General features: G+C 42.6%; 1 protein-coding gene and 1 long non-coding RNA gene across 5 annotated transcripts in view; one reads left to right on the top strand and one right to left on the bottom strand.

Moving 5' to 3' along the window:
- The first annotated feature begins 1,275 nt into the window (after window positions 1-1,275).
- Window positions 1,276-19,200, top strand: part of ptprb (protein tyrosine phosphatase receptor type b) — a 58,441-nt gene continuing 40,516 nt past the window's right edge. For all 3 annotated transcript variants that reach the window (XM_069519943.1, XM_069519942.1, XM_069519941.1), the window contains exons 1-24: window positions 1,276-1,709; window positions 3,299-3,716; window positions 5,138-5,275; window positions 5,352-5,492; window positions 5,565-5,825; window positions 5,902-6,171; window positions 6,687-6,803; window positions 6,903-7,049; window positions 7,142-7,259; window positions 7,360-7,505; window positions 8,335-8,601; window positions 8,860-8,918; window positions 9,176-9,380; window positions 9,477-9,574; window positions 9,783-9,948; window positions 10,031-10,161; window positions 10,289-10,436; window positions 10,516-10,785; window positions 11,134-11,309; window positions 11,544-11,694; window positions 11,914-12,014; window positions 12,188-12,353; window positions 12,443-12,718; window positions 13,574-13,852. In XM_069519943.1, the coding sequence (XP_069376044.1) occupies window positions 1,644-1,709; window positions 3,299-3,716; window positions 5,138-5,275; window positions 5,352-5,492; window positions 5,565-5,825; window positions 5,902-6,171; window positions 6,687-6,803; window positions 6,903-7,049; window positions 7,142-7,259; window positions 7,360-7,505; window positions 8,335-8,601; window positions 8,860-8,918; window positions 9,176-9,380; window positions 9,477-9,574; window positions 9,783-9,948; window positions 10,031-10,161; window positions 10,289-10,436; window positions 10,516-10,785; window positions 11,134-11,309; window positions 11,544-11,694; window positions 11,914-12,014; window positions 12,188-12,353; window positions 12,443-12,718; window positions 13,574-13,852 (4,315 nt within the window). In that variant the 5' untranslated portion in view covers window positions 1,276-1,643. The remainder of the gene's footprint in view (window positions 1,710-3,298; window positions 3,717-5,137; window positions 5,276-5,351; window positions 5,493-5,564; window positions 5,826-5,901; window positions 6,172-6,686; window positions 6,804-6,902; window positions 7,050-7,141; window positions 7,260-7,359; window positions 7,506-8,334; window positions 8,602-8,859; window positions 8,919-9,175; window positions 9,381-9,476; window positions 9,575-9,782; window positions 9,949-10,030; window positions 10,162-10,288; window positions 10,437-10,515; window positions 10,786-11,133; window positions 11,310-11,543; window positions 11,695-11,913; window positions 12,015-12,187; window positions 12,354-12,442; window positions 12,719-13,573; window positions 13,853-19,200) is intronic.
- LOC138406785 (uncharacterized) overlaps window positions 12,730-19,200 on the bottom strand; it is a 44,136-nt gene continuing 37,665 nt past the window's right edge. For both annotated transcript variants that reach the window (XR_011240157.1, XR_011240158.1), the window contains exon 8: window positions 12,730-13,755. This is a non-coding gene — a long non-coding RNA (uncharacterized lncRNA). The remainder of the gene's footprint in view (window positions 13,756-19,200) is intronic.

Here is a 19,200-nt window from a genome sequence, read left to right as displayed (position 1 = left end):
CTCTCGTCTGTGACTCACTGGATGTTTGTTTGGGTCGAATAGTTTGAAACTTTGAGGAGATTCCAGAACTTTGGTTGTTTAGGACCCGAATCCAATTATTATGATTTTAACTTTCGTCCTTATTCCATAATTTGGTTTAAATAAAAAATACCAGCAATATTTCATTGGGTTAAAAATTGATCAGCACTGTTCAAAAGTATTTTTCTTATCACCGATAAATCGTAAACATCGTCTCTACGTTCAGACTGAAAGATTTTTTTCTCCTCAGGAGCGTCGGCGTGTTTTCAGCTTGTTGCCGTGTACGGGTCAAACAAAGCTTTCTCAGATGACCTCATACGTCTCGATGGTGAAATTGAGAGTTAAAGTTTGGAGCCGGAGCTTTTGTTCCTAGAAACCACAGAATGTGTCAGAGAGAGAGAGAGAGTCAGACAGACAGAGAGAGAGAGAGAGAGAGAGAGAGGAGGGAGCAGGAAGGAAGGAAAGAGGTGGGGATGACTAAATGTAACTCGGCCTGAAACAAAAGCAGTTTGGCCTTTAACGTTAACGCTGCACAACAGAAGAGTCAATTTATCAAACTTATCAGTGATGGTTTATTTTAAGAGGGAACCTTCTTTTCAAGTCGAGATGATTGTTGTAATCTCATTTACACAGCTTGTTATCTGGAGATAATCTGAACTCATTTTCTCTGGAAAACGTTCAACTAGTGTACGAGTGGATTTTACAACTCTCACAGCCAAGTGATGGAGTTTATTCCAACATGAAGTCTTCAAAAGTCATTTGAGAGGATGGAACCAGAGAAGATGAATAAAATGTCAAATACATCGACTCTGTTTGTATTTTAAAGAGAAAAAACAAGAAATCTTAAATTTGGAGTTTTACCAGAACAATCGCTTAAAAAGTTAGAAATCTGTATTTATGATAAAAGTTTCTCAAACGCTTTCTAACTCTGCTGCTGAGCTGTGTCGCAAAGTTAAAACCAAGAACCTCAGATCCTCCAGAAACCAACCGAGGAATTCAAAATGGGTCCAAACTAAATTTACACCCGATGGATTCGCATCCAAAGAGACGGAGCAAACTTTAAGCTCCACAAAGATCTGGACTCAAGGGAAATGATCAAACACTCTATTTTTAACATGTACCTCTGCTGTCAGAGCTGCTCGCTGAGCCGCCATCGTACCTCAGGCCTATTAATAGCCTCCATCCACAGAGGGGCTGTAGTTGTGCCTCTGCACTGACTCACGGGCTGTTGGCTTGATTGAGGAAGTCCGTTAGTGACTCCCAACCTCGACACTATAGAGTCTGACCGACAGACGGGCAGGAAGAGGCACATGAGACAGGCAGTGAAAAGACAGGAAAGACCGAGTTTGTAGTCTGAGAAGGTCCGAGCCGAGGATGGAGAGGAGACGGAGAAGAGACGACAGACAAAACACACTAAATATCTGGAATTAAGTGAGAACTCGGTTTGAAACAAGGATTTATCTTCTCGAAGAGACGCAGGCGGGAGTTGTTTTCAGGAGCATTTGTTCCACGCTGAACGAAGAGAAAGAAAGAAAAGGATATTTGAATCTCAACTTTCATCTTCAGCCTCAGCCTCAGGATTATGGTGGTGTTCGCTCGGCCTGAGGATCTGAAGGACGATCAAAATGCTGAAATGTAAAGTTGATAGATTTCTCTGCTGCCTGTGTTTCACCTCGCTGCTGCTGCTCCAGGTCAGTTTGACTTTCATACATTTATCATCAGATAACAAACGATTCAAGTTCCAATGCAGCTTTGAGAATATGTGATCAAAGCTGCTTTTTAGATTTAAAACAGCCATTTTGAATTTCATTAAGGGAAATGTGTTCTGGAAATCTTTATCTTTTTATTCTCTGCTGTTTCTCAGTTATTTTAAAAAGTGAGGACTTGGTCAAAGCTCAAGCCCCAAAATCTTAAGTTTTATTTTAAGCTATGACAAAGAAAAATGTGAAATTATTTCATTTGGAGTTTAATGTGTTGAATTCTTCCAAAAACAAGAATAAGAGTTTTACATGTTTTGGTGGAGTTAGCATGAGGCTAGCAGTTTCCCTCTGCTTCTAGTGTCTGTGCCAAAGCTACACAGGAGCTGAACAGATCTCTGTTTTAGTTTGAATACATTTAAAATTATAATTAGGATCAATATAACTCAGCGTTCACACACTTTTATTCTTCCTCCGTCTGTCAGTGTCTCCTCCGCAGAACTTCATTATCAGTGACAAATTATTTTATGTTCTCTTCTGCTTCCTGGTGTTAAAGTTCCCAGAGCTCCGAGCATCTGTCACCGACTATATTATCTCACGGTACAAGCAGCAGGTCAGAGGTCAAAGCCAAGCGCTGATGAAAACACGTCACAGTTGCAGACTTTAAATAACCGACGCATCTTTGACACACAATTCAATTCCTCTCAATAACTTCATTGTCATTGCCCACAGACAAGTATATTATATATATTAAGCAGTAAATAAACTTTATATAGCAAGTTTCAAAAACACAGGTTCACAAAGTTTCACAGACGAAACAGAAAATTCATTCAGTGCAAATAAATCCAGTTGTGACGATGGATAAAATAAAACGTCTTGTTCTCACTGTTTTAAAGAAGTATTCCAGATGATCAAAACATAAAAACACAGTATCAGTTACATCACACATAGTAACCTAGCACACGATTAAACTGTTTTGATGAACTTTGAGTTCTCGAATGGAGCTCAGGTGTAAGTGGAGCACGTTTGCAGTTTAGTGTCGTGGATATTTCTGCAGCGTGGAGGAGTTTTAACGACCTCAGTGTCTCCAGAATCGTTTTCTAACAATAGGACCAAAGTCTGATCGGCCTCCTGTCGACCCGCAGGTGAAGGAGTGAACAGAAAGAAAAGAGAGACTCGTTCAAACGCTCCCGTCAATCAAAGCTTCTCAATCACAATCTGTTCATCTGCTGTCGTCCATCGTGAGCTCGGAGCGTTTCTGATGTTTGCATCGAAACACGACTCAATCCAACATTTGTACCGTCTGATCATAAAAATCAGGTTTTTACATTTACTGACTCTCCAGTTCTTATCGGTTCTTTTTGACAGAGTAAATTATGTCTGAACATAATATGTTTTTTATGAGACACACGTCAGGAAAAAGATTTTTTGTTTGTCCTGAACTTATTTTTGGACATAAATAATAAAAAGAAGTTTGTGAAGGTTGTGTCACAGATCAGGACGCTCGTCATATCTTCATTGTTGAGTTTTGTTGAGGACGTAAAGTTTAATTTCGTTTCTTCATGTTGCTGGTGTCTCGTCAGGATGTGATCAGAGCAGCTCCCACAGACGACCGGCCTCCATGTAGCATCTCTGTATCTGAACCAGCGTCCAGCCTGGACTCCGTATCACTGACCGTCAACACTCCTGGACGGGACTGCTCCTTCGTCCTGACGTCTCCCGACGCCGGAGGAGACCACGGCGAGTGTCGAAGACTGACGAGAGGACACGAGGAGCTAGAGACTAACGAGATTGGAGCTGGTGGAGGAGGAGAAGAGGAGGGGAAGGTGGAGGAGTTGGGATCTAACTACCTGGGAACCAATCAGCTCACAGATGGAGGGAATAAGAGCGTAGAAGATGTTTTCACCTGTGTGTTGGATCAGCTGGAGCCTGGGACGGCCTACCAGCTGCAGGTTCGCTCCCAGAGAGACGAGGAGACGGCGAACGTCACGGTGCACACGAGTGAGTCCTGAATCTGTGGTTTACACAAACACGCGGAGCTCAAGCTCCAGACTCTTGTTTCTGAGCTTCAGTCGAGCTGCACGACATCACACTCATTAACACCAGTCCCTCAGACAGATGTTTCTCACAGTGAACTGTGAAATCAACAACGTTGTCAGTTTATCTGAATGAAATGTGCAGCGACTGTCCAACTGTCCCTCATGGTGGAGACGTTTAAAGACAAACTTCCCGTTCAGTGTTGAGTCCAAATATTCTGTTGTGTTCTATTGTTTCCATCTGACCTCTCGTCTTTGAAGTGAAAGAACACGACATGACCTCCGTGTCGTGTTGAGTGTGTGTGTGTGTGTTAATGTCATGTAGCTTCCCCTCTCTGTAGCTCTGTGATTAGCTACAGGAACCACTGCCCTGCTGAGAGACTGATAGGCCAGTGTAAGTACGTGTGTGTGTGTGTGTGTGTGTGTGTGTGTGTGTGTGTGTGTGTGTGTGTGTGTCTGTGTGTGTGTGTGTCTCCACTCTGGCACACGCCCAGAACAGAAGTTGAACCCTCAGTGTGTATTTCCATTGTGGGCAGAGCTCGGGGTTCAGCCATTTCCTGCCTCCATTGTTTCTTTGTTCTGTGGGAAGCACTGGGAAAGGGTGTGTGTGTGTGTGTGTGTGTGTGTGTGTGTGTGTGTGTGTGTGTGTGTGTGTGTGTGTGTGTGTGTGTGCAGGAAACCGGGTGTTACTGCACCCAGTCTGCACACTAACCTTCTCTTCTTATCGTTGAAGGAAAACCGTTACGTGCACTGACCTTTTATTTATTATTTTTAAAGCTCAATTCAGTTCATGTTGAACAGAGTCGCTCTCATGTTTGATCCCTGTGAAGTCGTGACTGCGTCGCTTCATCTCCATGTTCGGTTTCAACCGCCATCAATTTCAATCCCCGTCGTTATCGCAGCTCTCAAGCTCGTCTGTTGACGGAGCTGTGGAAGGAGCAGCTGAGAGAAACACTGAAAATGACTGGAATGGTTTGTTTGTGTGAGATGTCTCCGTCTGATAATATTGTTTGACCTCAGTTTGAAGGACCAGTGACGACTCACACACTTAACTCTGTGAGAGAGGCAGCTCTGTACAGGTGTGTGTGTGTGTGTGTGTGTGTGTGTGTGTGTTACATGTCCTGATAAATCACTTTTGAAGTATAAACCAAAAGTTCCAGAGTTTGAACACTTGTGATCGGATCTCACTTCCCCTTCGATATGTAAATAAACACGTTTGTCATTTCTGTTCACAAACACTGTTGTTATGACAGATTCAGGTTCATTGTGTTGCACAAACCTCAACAAAATAATTTAAAAAATATAAAAATAACTCATCAGAGAAAGTAAAATCTCATTTTGTGTGTTTTTGTGTGTGTGTGTGTGTGTGTGTGTGTGTTGTGTCAGGGCCGTCAGCGGTGAGCGGCCTGGCAGTGACCTCCAGGACCTGCAGCAGCCTGGGACTTTCCTGGCAGGCCGGCCCCGGCAGGACGCAGCGCTTCAGGCTGCAGCTGTGGGAGCGAGCTCAGGGTCCCGACCACTCAGGTGAAACCTTCGAACGTCCTCGTCACTCGTAATTCTGTCATGTGACTGTTTGTTTACCTGGCTCTTGTCTCTGCAGGGCTGGTGAAGAACGAGACGTTGGAGAGCACGACCACACAACACGCGCTCGTTGGACTGACGCCGGGACGACTGTACAACGTTACCATGGTAACAGAGGCTGGAGATCTGCAGAGCAGCAGGACGATCGAGGCCCAGACAGGTACAGAGAGAGAGAGAGAGAGAGAAGAGAAATAAACAAATGGATTTTATATCTGAGTCATCGTCCTTCCAGCTCCTGCTCCCGTGTCCAACCTCACCGGCGTCGTCCACAACAACACAAGCTTTTTGTTGTCATGGCAACGGCCCAGAGGCGACCTGGAGGCTGTCGTCGTCACCGTCTCGACCAACGGGACGAGCTTCTGGGAGACGACACTTCCACCAAACGCCACAGAGGTTGCCACAGACCAGCTGACTCCCGGCTCGACCTATCGGGTCACAGCCGTGTCGAGGAGCGGGGAGCTGACGAGCCAATCAGAAATCAACATCAGCTCAGGTGAGTCGTCGTTGTTTTCATCCCTGTTCTGTTATTTTCTCGTCTTTTCTTCATCGTGTCTTTTTCTCTTCTCCAGCTCCGGCAGCGGTCTCCTTCCTCTCGCTGTCTCCCGCCTCTTCCTCCGAGGGCCTCGTCCTGCACTGGACGCCCCCTCTTGGCCACTGGGAGAGTTACAGGCTGTTCCTGTTCGACGGCCTCCAGCAGTTAGTCGACACGAGCGCGGACAGAGAGGCGGAGAAGTTCATCTTCCCAGGGACGGATCTAACACCTGGGAGGACGTACAGAGCTGTGCTGAGGGTGGAGAGCGGAGGACTGTGGGCTGAGAGCAGCTGTGAAGGAACAACAGGTGAAAGATTCATTAATATATCGTTATATTACTGAAAAAATATATATGAAAATAATAAGAGAAAGTAATGATGCACCAAAAAAAGAAAAATATACCTGAAGAAATATAGATTTATCCTTTTGTGGAGTAAATGTTACAAAATATACATTATTGCAGAAATGTGCATATTAGAAAATACTTAAACATAACTAATATTTTATTGCAGAAAATATTTATACTACAAAAATATAGCAAAATACATGTTACTGCAGGAATATAACAAAAATATATTGCTGCTTAAATATATAAGATGTACAGTCACATTTATAGAGAACAATCTATCTACTATTAAATACATGCAGACGTGTGTCAGACATGAATATGCAAGAAAACTCATTCACAGAAATAAACAACTGAAACACATTTATTAAGTTAGAAAATATAAATAAAACAAAGATGTCTATAAATTAACATTCATCATTTCAAGTGTTTGAAACCAGGAAACAGTTTAAACAACTCTCTCGTCGTCTCTTCAGCTCCGGCCGCCGTCTTAAATCTTCATATTCGACACGCGGACGAGACCTCGCTCAGCGCCATGTGGAGCCACGCCCCATCCGGGTCCCGTGACAGCTACTTCCTCACTATTCGCCATGGTAACCATGAGAGTCAGATCCATCAAACCGATGAAACGAAGCTGCGATGTGATTTCTCTTTATCCGTCCACTAAAATGATTTCATCCTGCGTCACATAGATAACGTCACCGTGGATACCAGAGAGGTGGAGCCTAACATGAGGGAGTGCACGTTCAACGTGCTCACGCCTGGGAGACGGTACTCCATCACCGTGGCAACCAGGAGCGTGAACCTGAACACGTCTGTGTCTGTGGAGGGAAGCACCGGTGAGGGGCCGTAGAGGTGGTATTTAATGAGAAAGAAAATCTATTTGTATATTAACTGTGTGTGTGTGTGTGTGTGTGTGTGTGTGTTGCAGTTCCCATGGCGTTGCGTACCATCACTCTGAGTAGCTCAGGAGTCGACAGCCTCCAGGCATCATGGGAAAAACCACCAGGAGACGTGGACTCGTACACACTGACCCTGCTGCACGACAGGTGTGTGCTGTGTAGCTTAGCACAAACACTGGGAGCAGATGGAAACTGTTAGCCACATGACGTGGTGATGGAAACTAAACATTGTGTTTGTCCTCCTCAGTGTCGTCGTGCAGAACCTCAGTGTTTCTGTCACTTCCTCCTCTCTGCTGCTGACTGGGTTAATGCCCGGCGCCCTCTACAGGCTGCAGGCTGCTGCTGTCAGCGGGGGACTGAGGTCGAAACCCACCAGTCTGGACGGACGCACGGGTGAGAAAACATCATCGACACAAAACTCTACAAATATGAGCAGTTTACAGACACAGCTCACAGCTGCAGGTGTCGTCACTCTACAGAAATATATCATCATATTAAATGTATATATTATTACACAGAAGAAGTTTGTATTCACCAGTTAATATCTTTTATTTTAGTGTTTCATAAACAGAAAACAACACAAACTCACTCACTCCTCAGTTATAAAAGACACTGTGAATGGAAATAAGAATTAAATAAAGGAAATAAATGAAATATGATCAATTAAAAATGAAGACTTTAATTTTCACATTTTACATTTTATCATCGTTATTATTGTGTGTCAGTAAAAGTGTATTACTGATCACATCAGAGAGGTTTTAGAACAATAGCTGAGATACGTCTGGAATGTTCCACACACACAGAAACGCCCCGCTCAAAGGCTTCCTGCACACACACACACACACACACACACACTCACACACACACACACACACACTCACCTTCCTGCTCAGAGCACCGATTGTGCTCTCACAGAATATCCCAGTTATTTTCAGGACAGACTGTGTGTGTGTGTGAGTGTGTGTGTGTGTGTGTGTGTGTGTGAGTGTGTGTGTGTGTGTGTTGTGTGTGTGTTTTGTGTTTTGGACAAAACAACCCTGACCCCAGCTTCCTCCTTCTATCGCTCGATAACTATAATTAAAGTCTCAGGCGTTTGTGTTGCTGCCAGTTTGTTTCAGTGGCCATTAATGGTATTGCAGCATAAAAAGATTCCCTGGGTCACTTTTAGAAAAGAAAAGACGTCAAACATCAAACAACTGAAAACACTTTTTCTTTCTTTCAGCCCCAACATCCGTCTCCGAGGTAACCGCTGCTAATGGCGGCAGGTCTGACGCTCTGCAGGTGTCGTGGCGTCCGGCGCTGGGCATGGTGGACAGTTACCTGGTCCATCTTCAGGACGGCAGAAGAACGGTCCACACGCTCGCTGTGTCGCAGTCCTCGCCGCCCGAGTGCTCCTTCAGCTCGCTGGTTGCCGGGCGACTATACACGGTTGTCATCAAAACGAGGAGCGGCGGCCTGGAGAACGCCACCTCAATTCAAGCACGAACACGTAAAGAGCAAAAACATTTACTCATATTTTACATTTACGTCATCTATTTATATTTACATTTATTTCCTGTGATGAACATTTATATTTCAACATATGAAGTCAGGTTGTATTTGACATATTTGTAGTTTTACTTGAATTTAAAGTTTCCCGTCACAAGTTACAGTTAAACAATAAAACACATCCTGCAGCGATGATGAAATGAAATGTTTAGTTTTGAATCATTCTCAGTATTTTATTCAGTTTTCTTGTTTGTTGCAGAACCTGCGACTGTTCAGAACCCGACAGCTGTTCACTCTGCACGAGATGATTTTCTCAAGGTGCATTTCTCAATACTTCAAATATCAGTTTCATATTAAACTGTTGTTTCTTTACTTTTCAACATCAGATTTTTTAATGTTTGTCTATTTTTTTACTTAAAAACCAAACGTCTGCGTTTTATTAGAAAAAGACTTAAATACTTCTTTCAGACAGTAATGATCCATCAACAAACAATATTCAAATACAACTAGCAGACATACCGATAAATAATTAGAATGAATGATGTTCTATAATAATGCTGCTGTGTTGTGTTCAGGTGTACTGGCGTCACGCAGCAGGAGACCTGGATCGCTACGTGGTTCTGATCCGGTACAACCACAGCGTCCTGCAGAACAAAAGCGTCTCCGCAGGACACAACGAGTGCGTCTTCTCGTCCCTGACGCCGGGGAGACTCTACACCGTCACCGTGGAAACCTGGAGTGGGAGCTACGTCAGCAGCGTCTCCACTGACGGACGAACCTGTGAGTCACAAACCAGGGAAACAAACATCACACGTAGAAAAGTTTGTTTATTCGCATTTTTTGGAAGATTTCGAGCAAACGTCTGTTTTTCTTCAGTTCCAGCAGCTGTAGGAAATCTGTCGCTAGGCAACGCGGGAACAGGTGATCTGACGGTCACCTGGAGCCCCGCCCCCGGAGATGTCGACCATTATGAGGTACAAAGAAGTAAAGAAGATATTTTCGCACTTTTATGAAACTATTTTATTTTATTAAAATAAATGTTTAACTTTATCACCTCGACCTTAAATCTAAACCTTGAAGTGTCTGTTCGGGGGTGTAGTAGATGTTTGAGGCTCTAGGAGGCGCTAGTGAATCTGCATGATTTCAATATTGTTCTTAAATCCGAACTCTTCCTGTCTCCAGGTCACTTTGCTCTTCAACGACACGCGGGTTTTCCCTCCGGTGACGCTGGGCAGTGACGTGCGGCGCCACCAGCTGACCTCCCTGACCCCCGGGCGTCTCTATAAGATGGTGGTGTCCACATTCAGCGGACCGAACCAGAGAGCCCAGTTCATCGAGGGACGGACAGGTAGGAATGTTCTGTGACATTCATGGTTCACGTCTGTCTTCATGAATCCTGACTCTCGTCCTCTCGTCCTCTCGTCCTTCAGTTCCCAGTCCGGTGGGAAACCTCCACATGACTCCTCGACCTGGACTGAAGGACTCTGTCGGTGGACTCCTGGTCTCCTGGACACCTGGAGATGGAGACATGGACATGTACATCGTCTCTCTGTCAACTATGGTCAGTCTGTGAATTCAGATTTTTCATAGAGGTTCTACAAAATATAACGATGTCTTTAAAAAACTTGAAACAAAAGTTTGTGAATCAATTTAAACAGTTTTAATATGGAAATTTAAAATGACCTCAGGATGGCGTCCTTGTCGAGACGCGTCCTGTCCCCAAACACGTCTCCTCCCTGGACTTCCTGGACCTGATCCCAGGCCACGCCTACACCATCACCGTCCAATCACTGAGCGGGAAGCTGAGCAACACCAAGTCAGCCTCTGGCAGGACGGGTACGAGCGATCGACCGATGTTTGATTCTGACTCGTTAATAAAATGTTGATATTCATCGTGGTGCGTTCGCTCCTCCAGCTCCCGCCAGCGTCACGGCTCTGCAGGCCGACAACGACCACACCACCCACAGCCTCACCGTCACCTGGGAGAGGCCGGTGGGCGTGTACGACGGCTACAGTCTGCAGCTACTGGACGAGGCCGGCGTCATCGTGGCCAACCGGTCGGTGCCCGTGGCGAGTCGAAGCGAGCGGCTGGAGGGTCTGACCTCAGGGAGGCGCTATGGTGTGAGGGTGGTGACGCTGAGTGGAGGGGTCCCGTCTCTGGAGGCCACAGCAGAGGGACAAACACGTGAGTCACTGTTTGGTCTCTTTCTGTCTCCGGTGGTGTCAGGATGATTTATTAAGTAACTCAGGCAGAGAGGAGGACGGAGACAAAGACTCGAGGACAAAAGTGTTTTCACAGTGACTCTGCAAAAAAAGGGAAGGAAAGAAAAATGAACGTGAAACTTAATAACGACCAAAAGACAGAATGTGTTTGTCTCATTTGTCATTTTGTTTATTTAACATTTAAGGTTTTAGCTCCGTCAGCCTCAGATGCTCTCGACCAAAATAATGAATAGAATAAACAAATGTGTCGTGTGATTCGTTGTCATTGAGAAAAGCTTAAACTTAAAGACTTTCGCTGTCCGTCCTCCAGGTCCAGCTGCCGTCAGCAACCTGACCGTCACCTCGGCCAACACCTCCTCTCTCTCCTTCACCTGGCGTCCCTCAGACGGCCACGTGGAAATCTACGACCTGTCTCTGTACAGCATCGCTGAGGCAACAGCCAATCACGGACAGGATGCTGCAGGGAGACGAAAGGGGAAAACCCAGGTGGGAGGAGCTAGAAGGTTTCTATAAATAGTGACACCTAGTGGCTGAAGGCACTAAAGTTGTCAGGTCGTCCCGGCTGTTCGATTCCTGTGAACACCATATCTCAAAAAAAAATGTTTTTAATTCATTGCAAACGTTGAGCTGGACTCAGAGATGAAGCGGTCGGTCGGTATTCTGGGTTTGTTATTCATCACAGTTCAACCACAGACTGAACGACTGACGTGTTGTGTTCAGGGTGTCGGTGAACTGGTGGACCTGCAGAAAGTCGGCTCGGCCGCGGACAGCTGTTCCTTCTCCGGACTCGGAGCAGGACGTTTGTACCGACTGCAGGTGGTGAGCTGGAGCAGAGGAATGAGCAGCGACTCGTCCGTACTCGCCAGAACTGGTCAGTTAGTCAAAGATCGATATTACTATTGATTTATAAAGTACAGACATTTTTAAACGTATCTGTCTTTGTCTTCTTTCTTTAAAACCTTCTGTTCGTTTACCTTTGAATCTCCATCACATTCGTCTCTGTCCTACTCTGTCCATGTTTTCTCTTCTGCATCATCTTCATCTTTCTTTCCTGGTTTTTCTCACCATCGTCTTCCTCTCTGTTCCACAGTCCCGTCCCAGGTTTCGTCTCTCCAGGTTCAGAGTTCAGGACGGACGGACAGACTGACGGTCAGCTGGCAGCACGCTGAGGGGAGCTGGAGCAGCTACCAGGTGAGCGCCCAGGTTTTCTTTACGTAGTTATACCTTAGATTAAATAAATTACTAGATGTTACATATTTTGATTTAAAAGTTTTTCGAGTAGGTTGACAGTTTGAAGTATTAGTTTGTCTGACGTAGCATCAGTGCTGAATCTTTGGTATGCGATTGTTTTCGTGTGATCTCAGGTCGTTCTGTACGATGTTTCTGGAGCCACTCTGGGTGCTCAGACGCTGGGGGCGGAGCACAGGAGTCACATGTTCCCAGGGCTGATCCCTGGTAGGCTGTACCGCGCTGAGGTCATCACGCACAGCGGGGAACTGACCAATAAAGTCTCCGTTTCTGGACGCACCTGTAAGTTGAGCATGAACTAAAGATTCAGTGTTTTTAATAGTAGTAGTATTTTTGTTTGCGATCATAATTTTTGTATTTTCTCCTTCCAGCTCCACTGCCACCCACCCACCTGTCCGTCAAACAAGGTGCAATCAATGAGACTGTAGAGCTGTCGTGGTTTGGTCCCGCCTCTGGGGACTACGATAACTTCAGCCTTCAGTGGACTCCTCCTGATCACCTGTCAATCACACACACCCACCTGACCGGGTGCGTGGTGGGCGGGATGTTTCCAGGGCGACAGTACAACTTCACCGTGATGACCGTGAGCGGGGGCAGGGGTGGGCTCACAGTCAGGAGCCAGCCTATCCAGAGGAGCGTCAGAACAAGTAGGCGGCACTTTTAATTTGAATAAATCTTTATTTATATAGAACTTCTCAACACAAAGTCACAAAGTGCTTCACAATAAAAGTGTGAACATACATTAAAAAGACATTAAGACTAGAATTAGTTCAAATCAGGGAATGAGGAACAATAAAAGTACATTTTAAGCTTTGATTCAAAGGAAGCTGCTGACTCAGTCTGTTTCAGTTGTTTCCATCTTTTACCCACTAGGTGGCAGCATAACAAAGGGTTTGAATCTGAAATGAGATCAGACTCTGGAATCTTTAATCACAACTTCCTCAATATGAATGATTTAATCATGATTTTCAATCTTCACTGTTATATCATTTGTAATATTGAGGTTATAGAAAGAAGAAGTTTAAATACTCGACGTTTATCTTTTTACTTTCGACCACAGATTTGTCCTGAGAGCAGATTTTATCTTCACTTCTCCGAGGATGAAAAATATTTTCCTCTTTCTCGTTTCTCTTCTATATTTATCTTCGATAACAGAGACGTGTTTTTATCGTCTGATCGGATCACATGACCAGACTCATCGCTCAGACGCTCTGAGCTCGTTGGTTTGAACAAATGTTTTCACCTTCATGTGGAAAATAAAGACGGTGACCCAGCTACAGGAAAAATAGAGGAATGAAAAAATGTAATGTTTGTGCTGAAAATGAATTCGATTAACTCTTCCTCTTTTCCTCTCCCACATCTCCTCTCTTATTCTCTGCTTCTTCCCCCTTTTCCTTTTTCCTCTCGCTTATCTTCTCTCTTCGTTTTCTCCATCCCCGTCCTTCTCCTCTTCACCTCCTTTGTCTCTATCCTCTCCTTTCCTACTTCTTCTCCTCCTCCAGGGCCGTCTCCTCTCAGGTTCATCCACTGCTTCCCTCTCTCGTCGTCCTCTCTCTCCTGCTCCTGGTCGCCTCCTCTCTCTGACTTCGACTCCTACGAGGTCGAGTGTCGTCGTCACGACAGCGGGGAGCTGACCTCTGCTCTGAGGCTGGATGAGGGCGTCACCGCGGTAACGCTGGACCACCTGGAGGCATACAGGAAGTACACGGTGACAGTCAGAGTGTCGTCAGCCGGACACACGAGTCTGCCAGTGACACACACCACTGTCACCATGATAGACCGTGAGTTAACACACACACACACACACACACACACACACTCCGGTGCAGTAGAAGATTGTGGCGTTTGAATAAAACCTGTTTAAATAGAACTGATCTCTAGAGACACAGAGAACATCCAGATCAGATTTATTTATAAATGAAACTTTAACTACATTTCCTCCAGACTCATGAGGTCACTGTGACACTCATGAAGATTCACTTTATTCAAACTTAAGTTTCACTTTCTTCCTTCATTTTGTTTCCTGCCCTTTTTACAAAAAGTCACTGTGACCTAAAACCCTCGAAAACCTCTTCCTCTCTTTTGCTACTTCTCCTCCTTTATCATCCATGTCTCCTCTCTACCTCCCTCTCTCTGCCTGTGTTACTTTATAAATCATCCTGACACGACTAGAAACAGAACGACAAGGCAAAGAAAAGCAACGTGAGTCATATGTCATTTTTTCATGATGTTGGACGCCATGTTGTTTTTTCGTGATTTCGGAAGTCATGTACATAGTAAAGTATGACTTCCAGAATCAGGAAAAAAAACGAGATAGTAAAGTATGATTACGATTTTTGAAGTCATACTTTACTATGTCGCTTTTTCGTGATTTCAGACGCTTTTTTTTTTTTTTATGATTTTCGTGGTCATGGTGTTTTCCCATGATTTGTATAGGCATGATGTTTTTTCAGGATTTTCAAATTCTTGTAGTTTTTCCCATGATTTTCGTAGTCATGACGTTCTTCCATGATTTCGGACGCTTTTTTTCAGGATTTCGGAAGTCATCTCGTTTTTTTTCCTGATTTCGGAAGTCATAGTTTACTTTGTCGTTTTTTCAAGATTTCGGAAGTCATAGGTTACTGTGTCGTTTTTTCAGGATTTAGGAAGTCATGTCGTTTTTTCAGGATTTCGGAAGTCATAGCTTACTATGTCGTTTTTTCAAGATTTCGGAAGTCATACTTTACTATGTCGTTTTTTCAGGATTTCGGAAGTCATGTCGTTTTTTCAGGATTTCGGAAGTCATAGGTTACTATGTCGTTTTTTCGTGATTTTGGTTGTCATAGGTTACTGTGTCGTTTTTTCAGGATTTAGGAAGTCATGTCGTTTTTTCAGGATTTCGGAAGTCATAGGTTACTATGTCGTTTTTTCAGGATTTCGGAAGTCATAGCTTACTATGTCGTTTTTTCAGGATTTCGGAAGTCATAGCTTACTATGTCGTTTTTTCAAGATTTCGGAAGTCATGTCGTTTTTTCAGGATTTCGGAAGTCATAGCTTACTATGTCGTTTTTTCAAGATTTCGGAAGTCATACTTTACTATGTCGTTTTTTCAGGATTTCGGAAGTCATAGGTTACTATGTCGTTTTTTCGTGATTTTGGTTGTCATAGGTTACTGTGTCGTTTTTTCAGGATTTAGGAAGTCATGTCGTTTTTTCAGGATTTCGGAAGTCATAGTTTACTATGTCGTTTTTTCAGGATTTCGGAAGTCATAGCTTACTATGTCGTTTTTTCAGGATTTCGGAAGTCATAGCTTACTATGTCGTTTTTTCAAGATTTCGGAAGTCATGTCGTTTTTTCAGGATTTCGGAAGTCATACTTTACTATGTTGTTTTTTTTCAGGATTTGGGAAGTCATACCTTACTATGTCGTTTTTTTCAGGATTTGGGAAGTCATAGCTTACTATGTCGTTTTTTCAGGATTTAGGAAGTCATACTTTACTATGTTGTTTTTTTTCAGGATTTGGGAAGTCATACCTTACTATGTCGTTTTTTCAGGATTTCGGAAGTCATGTCGTTTTTTCAGGATTTAGGAAGTCATACTTTACTATGTTGTTTTTTTTCAAGATTTCGGAAGTCATAGTTTACTATGTCGTTTTTTCAGGATTTGGGAAGTCATAGCTTACTATGTCGTTTTTTCAGGATTTCGGAAGTCATGTCGTTTTTTCAGGATTTCGGAAGTCATACCTTACTATGTCGTTTTTTCCTGATTTCGGAAGTCATACCTTACTATGTCGTTTTTTTCAAGATTTTTGGAAGTCATACCTTCCTATGTCGTTTTTTCCTGATTTCGGAAGTCATACCTTACTATGTCGTTTTTTTCAAGATTTTTGGAAGTCATACCTTACTATGTCGTTTTTTCCTGATTTCGGAAGTCATACCTTACTATGTCGTTTTTTTCAAGATTTTTGGAAGTCATACCTTACTATGTCGTTTTTTCCTGATTTCGGAAGTCATACCTTACTATGTCGTTTGTTCCTGATTTCGGAAGTCATACCTTACTATGTCGTTTTTTCCTGATTTCGGAAGTCATACCTTACTATGTCGTTTTTTCCTGATTTCGGAAGTCATACCTTACTATGTCGTTTTTTTCAAGATTTTTGGAAGTCATACCTTACTATGTCGTTTTTTTCTGATTTCGGAAGTCATACCTTACTATGTCGCTTTTTCCTGATTTCGGAAGTCATACCTTACTATGTCGTTTTTTTCAAGATTTTTGGAAGTCATACCTTACTATGTCGTTTTTTTCAAGATTTTTGGAAGTCATACCTTACTATGTCGTTTTTTCCTGATTTCGGAAGTCATACCTTACTATGTCGTTTTTTCCTGATTTCGGAAGTCATACCTTACTATGTCGCTTTTTCCTGATTTCGGAAGTCATACCTTTCTATGTCGCTTTTTTCAAGACTTTTGGAAGTCATACCTTACTATGTCGTTTTTTCCTGATTTCGGAAGTCATACCTTACTATGTCGTTTTTTCCTGATTTCGGAAGTCATACCTTACTATGTCGTTTTTTCCTGATTTCAGAAGTCATACCTTACTATGTCGTTTTTTTCAAGATTTTTGGAAGTCATACCTTACTATGTCGTTTTTTCCTGATTTCGGAAGTCATACCTTACTATGTCGTTTTTTTCAAGATTTTTGGAAGTCATACCTTACTATGTCGTTTTTTCCTGATTTCGGAAGTCATACCTTACTATGTCGTTTTTTCCTGATTTCGGAAGTCATACCTTACTATGTCGCTTTTTCCTGATTTCGGAAGTCATACCTTACTATGTCGCTTTTTCCTGATTTCGGAAGTCATACCTTTCTATGTCGTTTTTTTCAAGATTTTTGGAAGTCATACCTTACTATGTCGTTTTTTCCTGATTTCGGAAGTCATACCTTACTATGTCGTTTTTTCCTGATTTCGGAAGTCATAGCTTACTATGTCGTTTTTTCCTGATTTCGGAAGTCATACCTTACTGTGTCGTTTTTTTCAAGATTTTTGGAAGTCATACCTTACTATGTCGTTTTTTCCTGATTTCGGAAGTCATACCTTACTATGTCGTTTTTTCCTGATTTCGGAAGTCATACCTTACTATGTCGTTTTTTTGTGATTTCGAAAGTCATACCTTACTATGTCGTTTTTTTGTGATTTCGAAAGTCATAGCTTACTATGTCGTTTGTTCCTGATTTCGGAAGTCATACCTTACTATGTCGTTTTTTCCTGATTTCGGAAGTCATACCTTACTATGTCGTTTGTTCCTGATTTCGGAAGTCATACCTTACTATGTCGTTTTTTCCTGATTTCGGAAGTCATACCTTACTATGTCGTTTGTTCCTGATTTCGGAAGTCATACCTTACTATGTCGTTTTTTTCAAGATTTTTGGAAGTCATACCTTACTATGTCGTTTTTTCCTGATTTCGGAAGTCATACCTTACTATGTCGCTTTTTCCTGATTTCGGAAGTCATACCTTACTATGTCGTTTTTTTCAAGATTTTTGGAAGTCATACCTTACTATGTCGTTTTTTCCTGATTTCGGAAGTCATACCTTACTATGTCGTTTTTTCCTGATTTCGGAAGTCATACCTTACTATGTCGCTTTTTTCAAGACTTTTGGAAGTCATACCTTACTATGTCGTTTTTTCCTGATTTCGGAAGTCATACCTTACTATGTCGCTTTTTCCTGATTTCGGAAGTCATACCTTTCTATGTCGTTTTTTTCAAGATTTTTGGAAGTCATACCTTACTATGTCGTTTTTTCCTGATTTCGGAAGTCATACCTTACTATGTCGTTTTTTCCTGATTTCGGAAGTCATAGCTTACTATGTCGTTTTTTCCTGATTTCGGAAGTCATACCTTACTGTGTCGTTTTTTTCAAGATTTTTGGAAGTCATACCTTACTATGTCGTTTTTTCCTGATTTCGGAAGTCATACCTTACTATGTCGTTTTTTCCTGATTTCGGAAGTCATACCTTACTATGTCGTTTTTTTGTGATTTCGAAAGTCATACCTTACTATGTCGTTTTTTTGTGATTTCGAAAGTCATAGCTTACTATGTCGTTTTTTTCAAGATTTTTGGAAGTCATACCTTACTATGTCGTTTGTTCCTGATTTCGGAAGTCATACCTTACTATGTCGTTTTTTCCTGATTTCGGAAGTCATACCTTACTATGTCGTTTGTTCCTGATTTCGGAAGTCATACCTTACTATGTCGTTTTTTCCTGATTTCGGAAGTCATACCTTACTATGTCGTTTGTTCCTGATTTCGGAAGTCATACCTTACTATGTCGTTTTTTTCAAGATTTTTGGAAGTCATACCTTACTATGTCGTTTTTTCCTGATTTCGGAAGTCATACCTTACTATGTCGCTTTTTCCTGATTTCGGAAGTCATACCTTACTATGTCGTTTTTTTCAAGATTTTCGGAAGTCATACCTTACTATGTCGTTTTTTTCAAGATTTTTGGAAGTCATACCTTACTATGTCGTTTTTTCCTGATTTCGGAAGTCATACCTTACTATGTCGTTTTTTCCTGATTTCGGAAGTCATACCTTACTATGTCGTTTGTTCCTGATTTCGGAAGTCATACCTTACTATGTCGTTTTTTCCTGATTTCGGAAGTCATACCTTACTATGTCGTTTGTTCCTGATTTCGGAAGTCATACCTTACTATGTCGTTTTTTTCAAGATTTTTGGAAGTCATACCTTACTATGTCGTTTTTTCCTGATTTCGGAAGTCATACCTTACTATGTCGCTTTTTCCTGATTTCGGAAGTCATACCTTACTATGTCGTTTTTTTCAAGATTTTTGGAAGTCATACCTTACTATGTCGTTTTTTCCTGATTTCGGAAGTCATACCTTACTATGTCGTTTGTTCCTGATTTCGGAAGTCATACCTTACTATGTCGTTTTTTCCTGATTTCGGAAGTCATACCTTACTATGTCGTTTGTTCCTGATTTCGGAAGTCATACCTTACTATGTCGCTTTTTCCTGATTTCGGAAGTCATACCTTACTATGTCGTTTTTTCCTGATTTCAGAAGTCATACCTTACTATGTCGGTTTTTCCTGATTTCGGAAGTGATACCTTACTATGTCGTTTTTTC

Source organism: Paralichthys olivaceus, chromosome 23, assembly GCF_024713975.1.
Source record: "Paralichthys olivaceus isolate ysfri-2021 chromosome 23, ASM2471397v2, whole genome shotgun sequence".
Lineage (NCBI taxonomy): Eukaryota > Metazoa > Chordata > Actinopteri > Pleuronectiformes > Paralichthyidae > Paralichthys > Paralichthys olivaceus.
The sequence above is the reverse complement of the archived record's forward strand: the minus strand, read 5'-3'. Positions and strand labels throughout refer to the sequence as shown.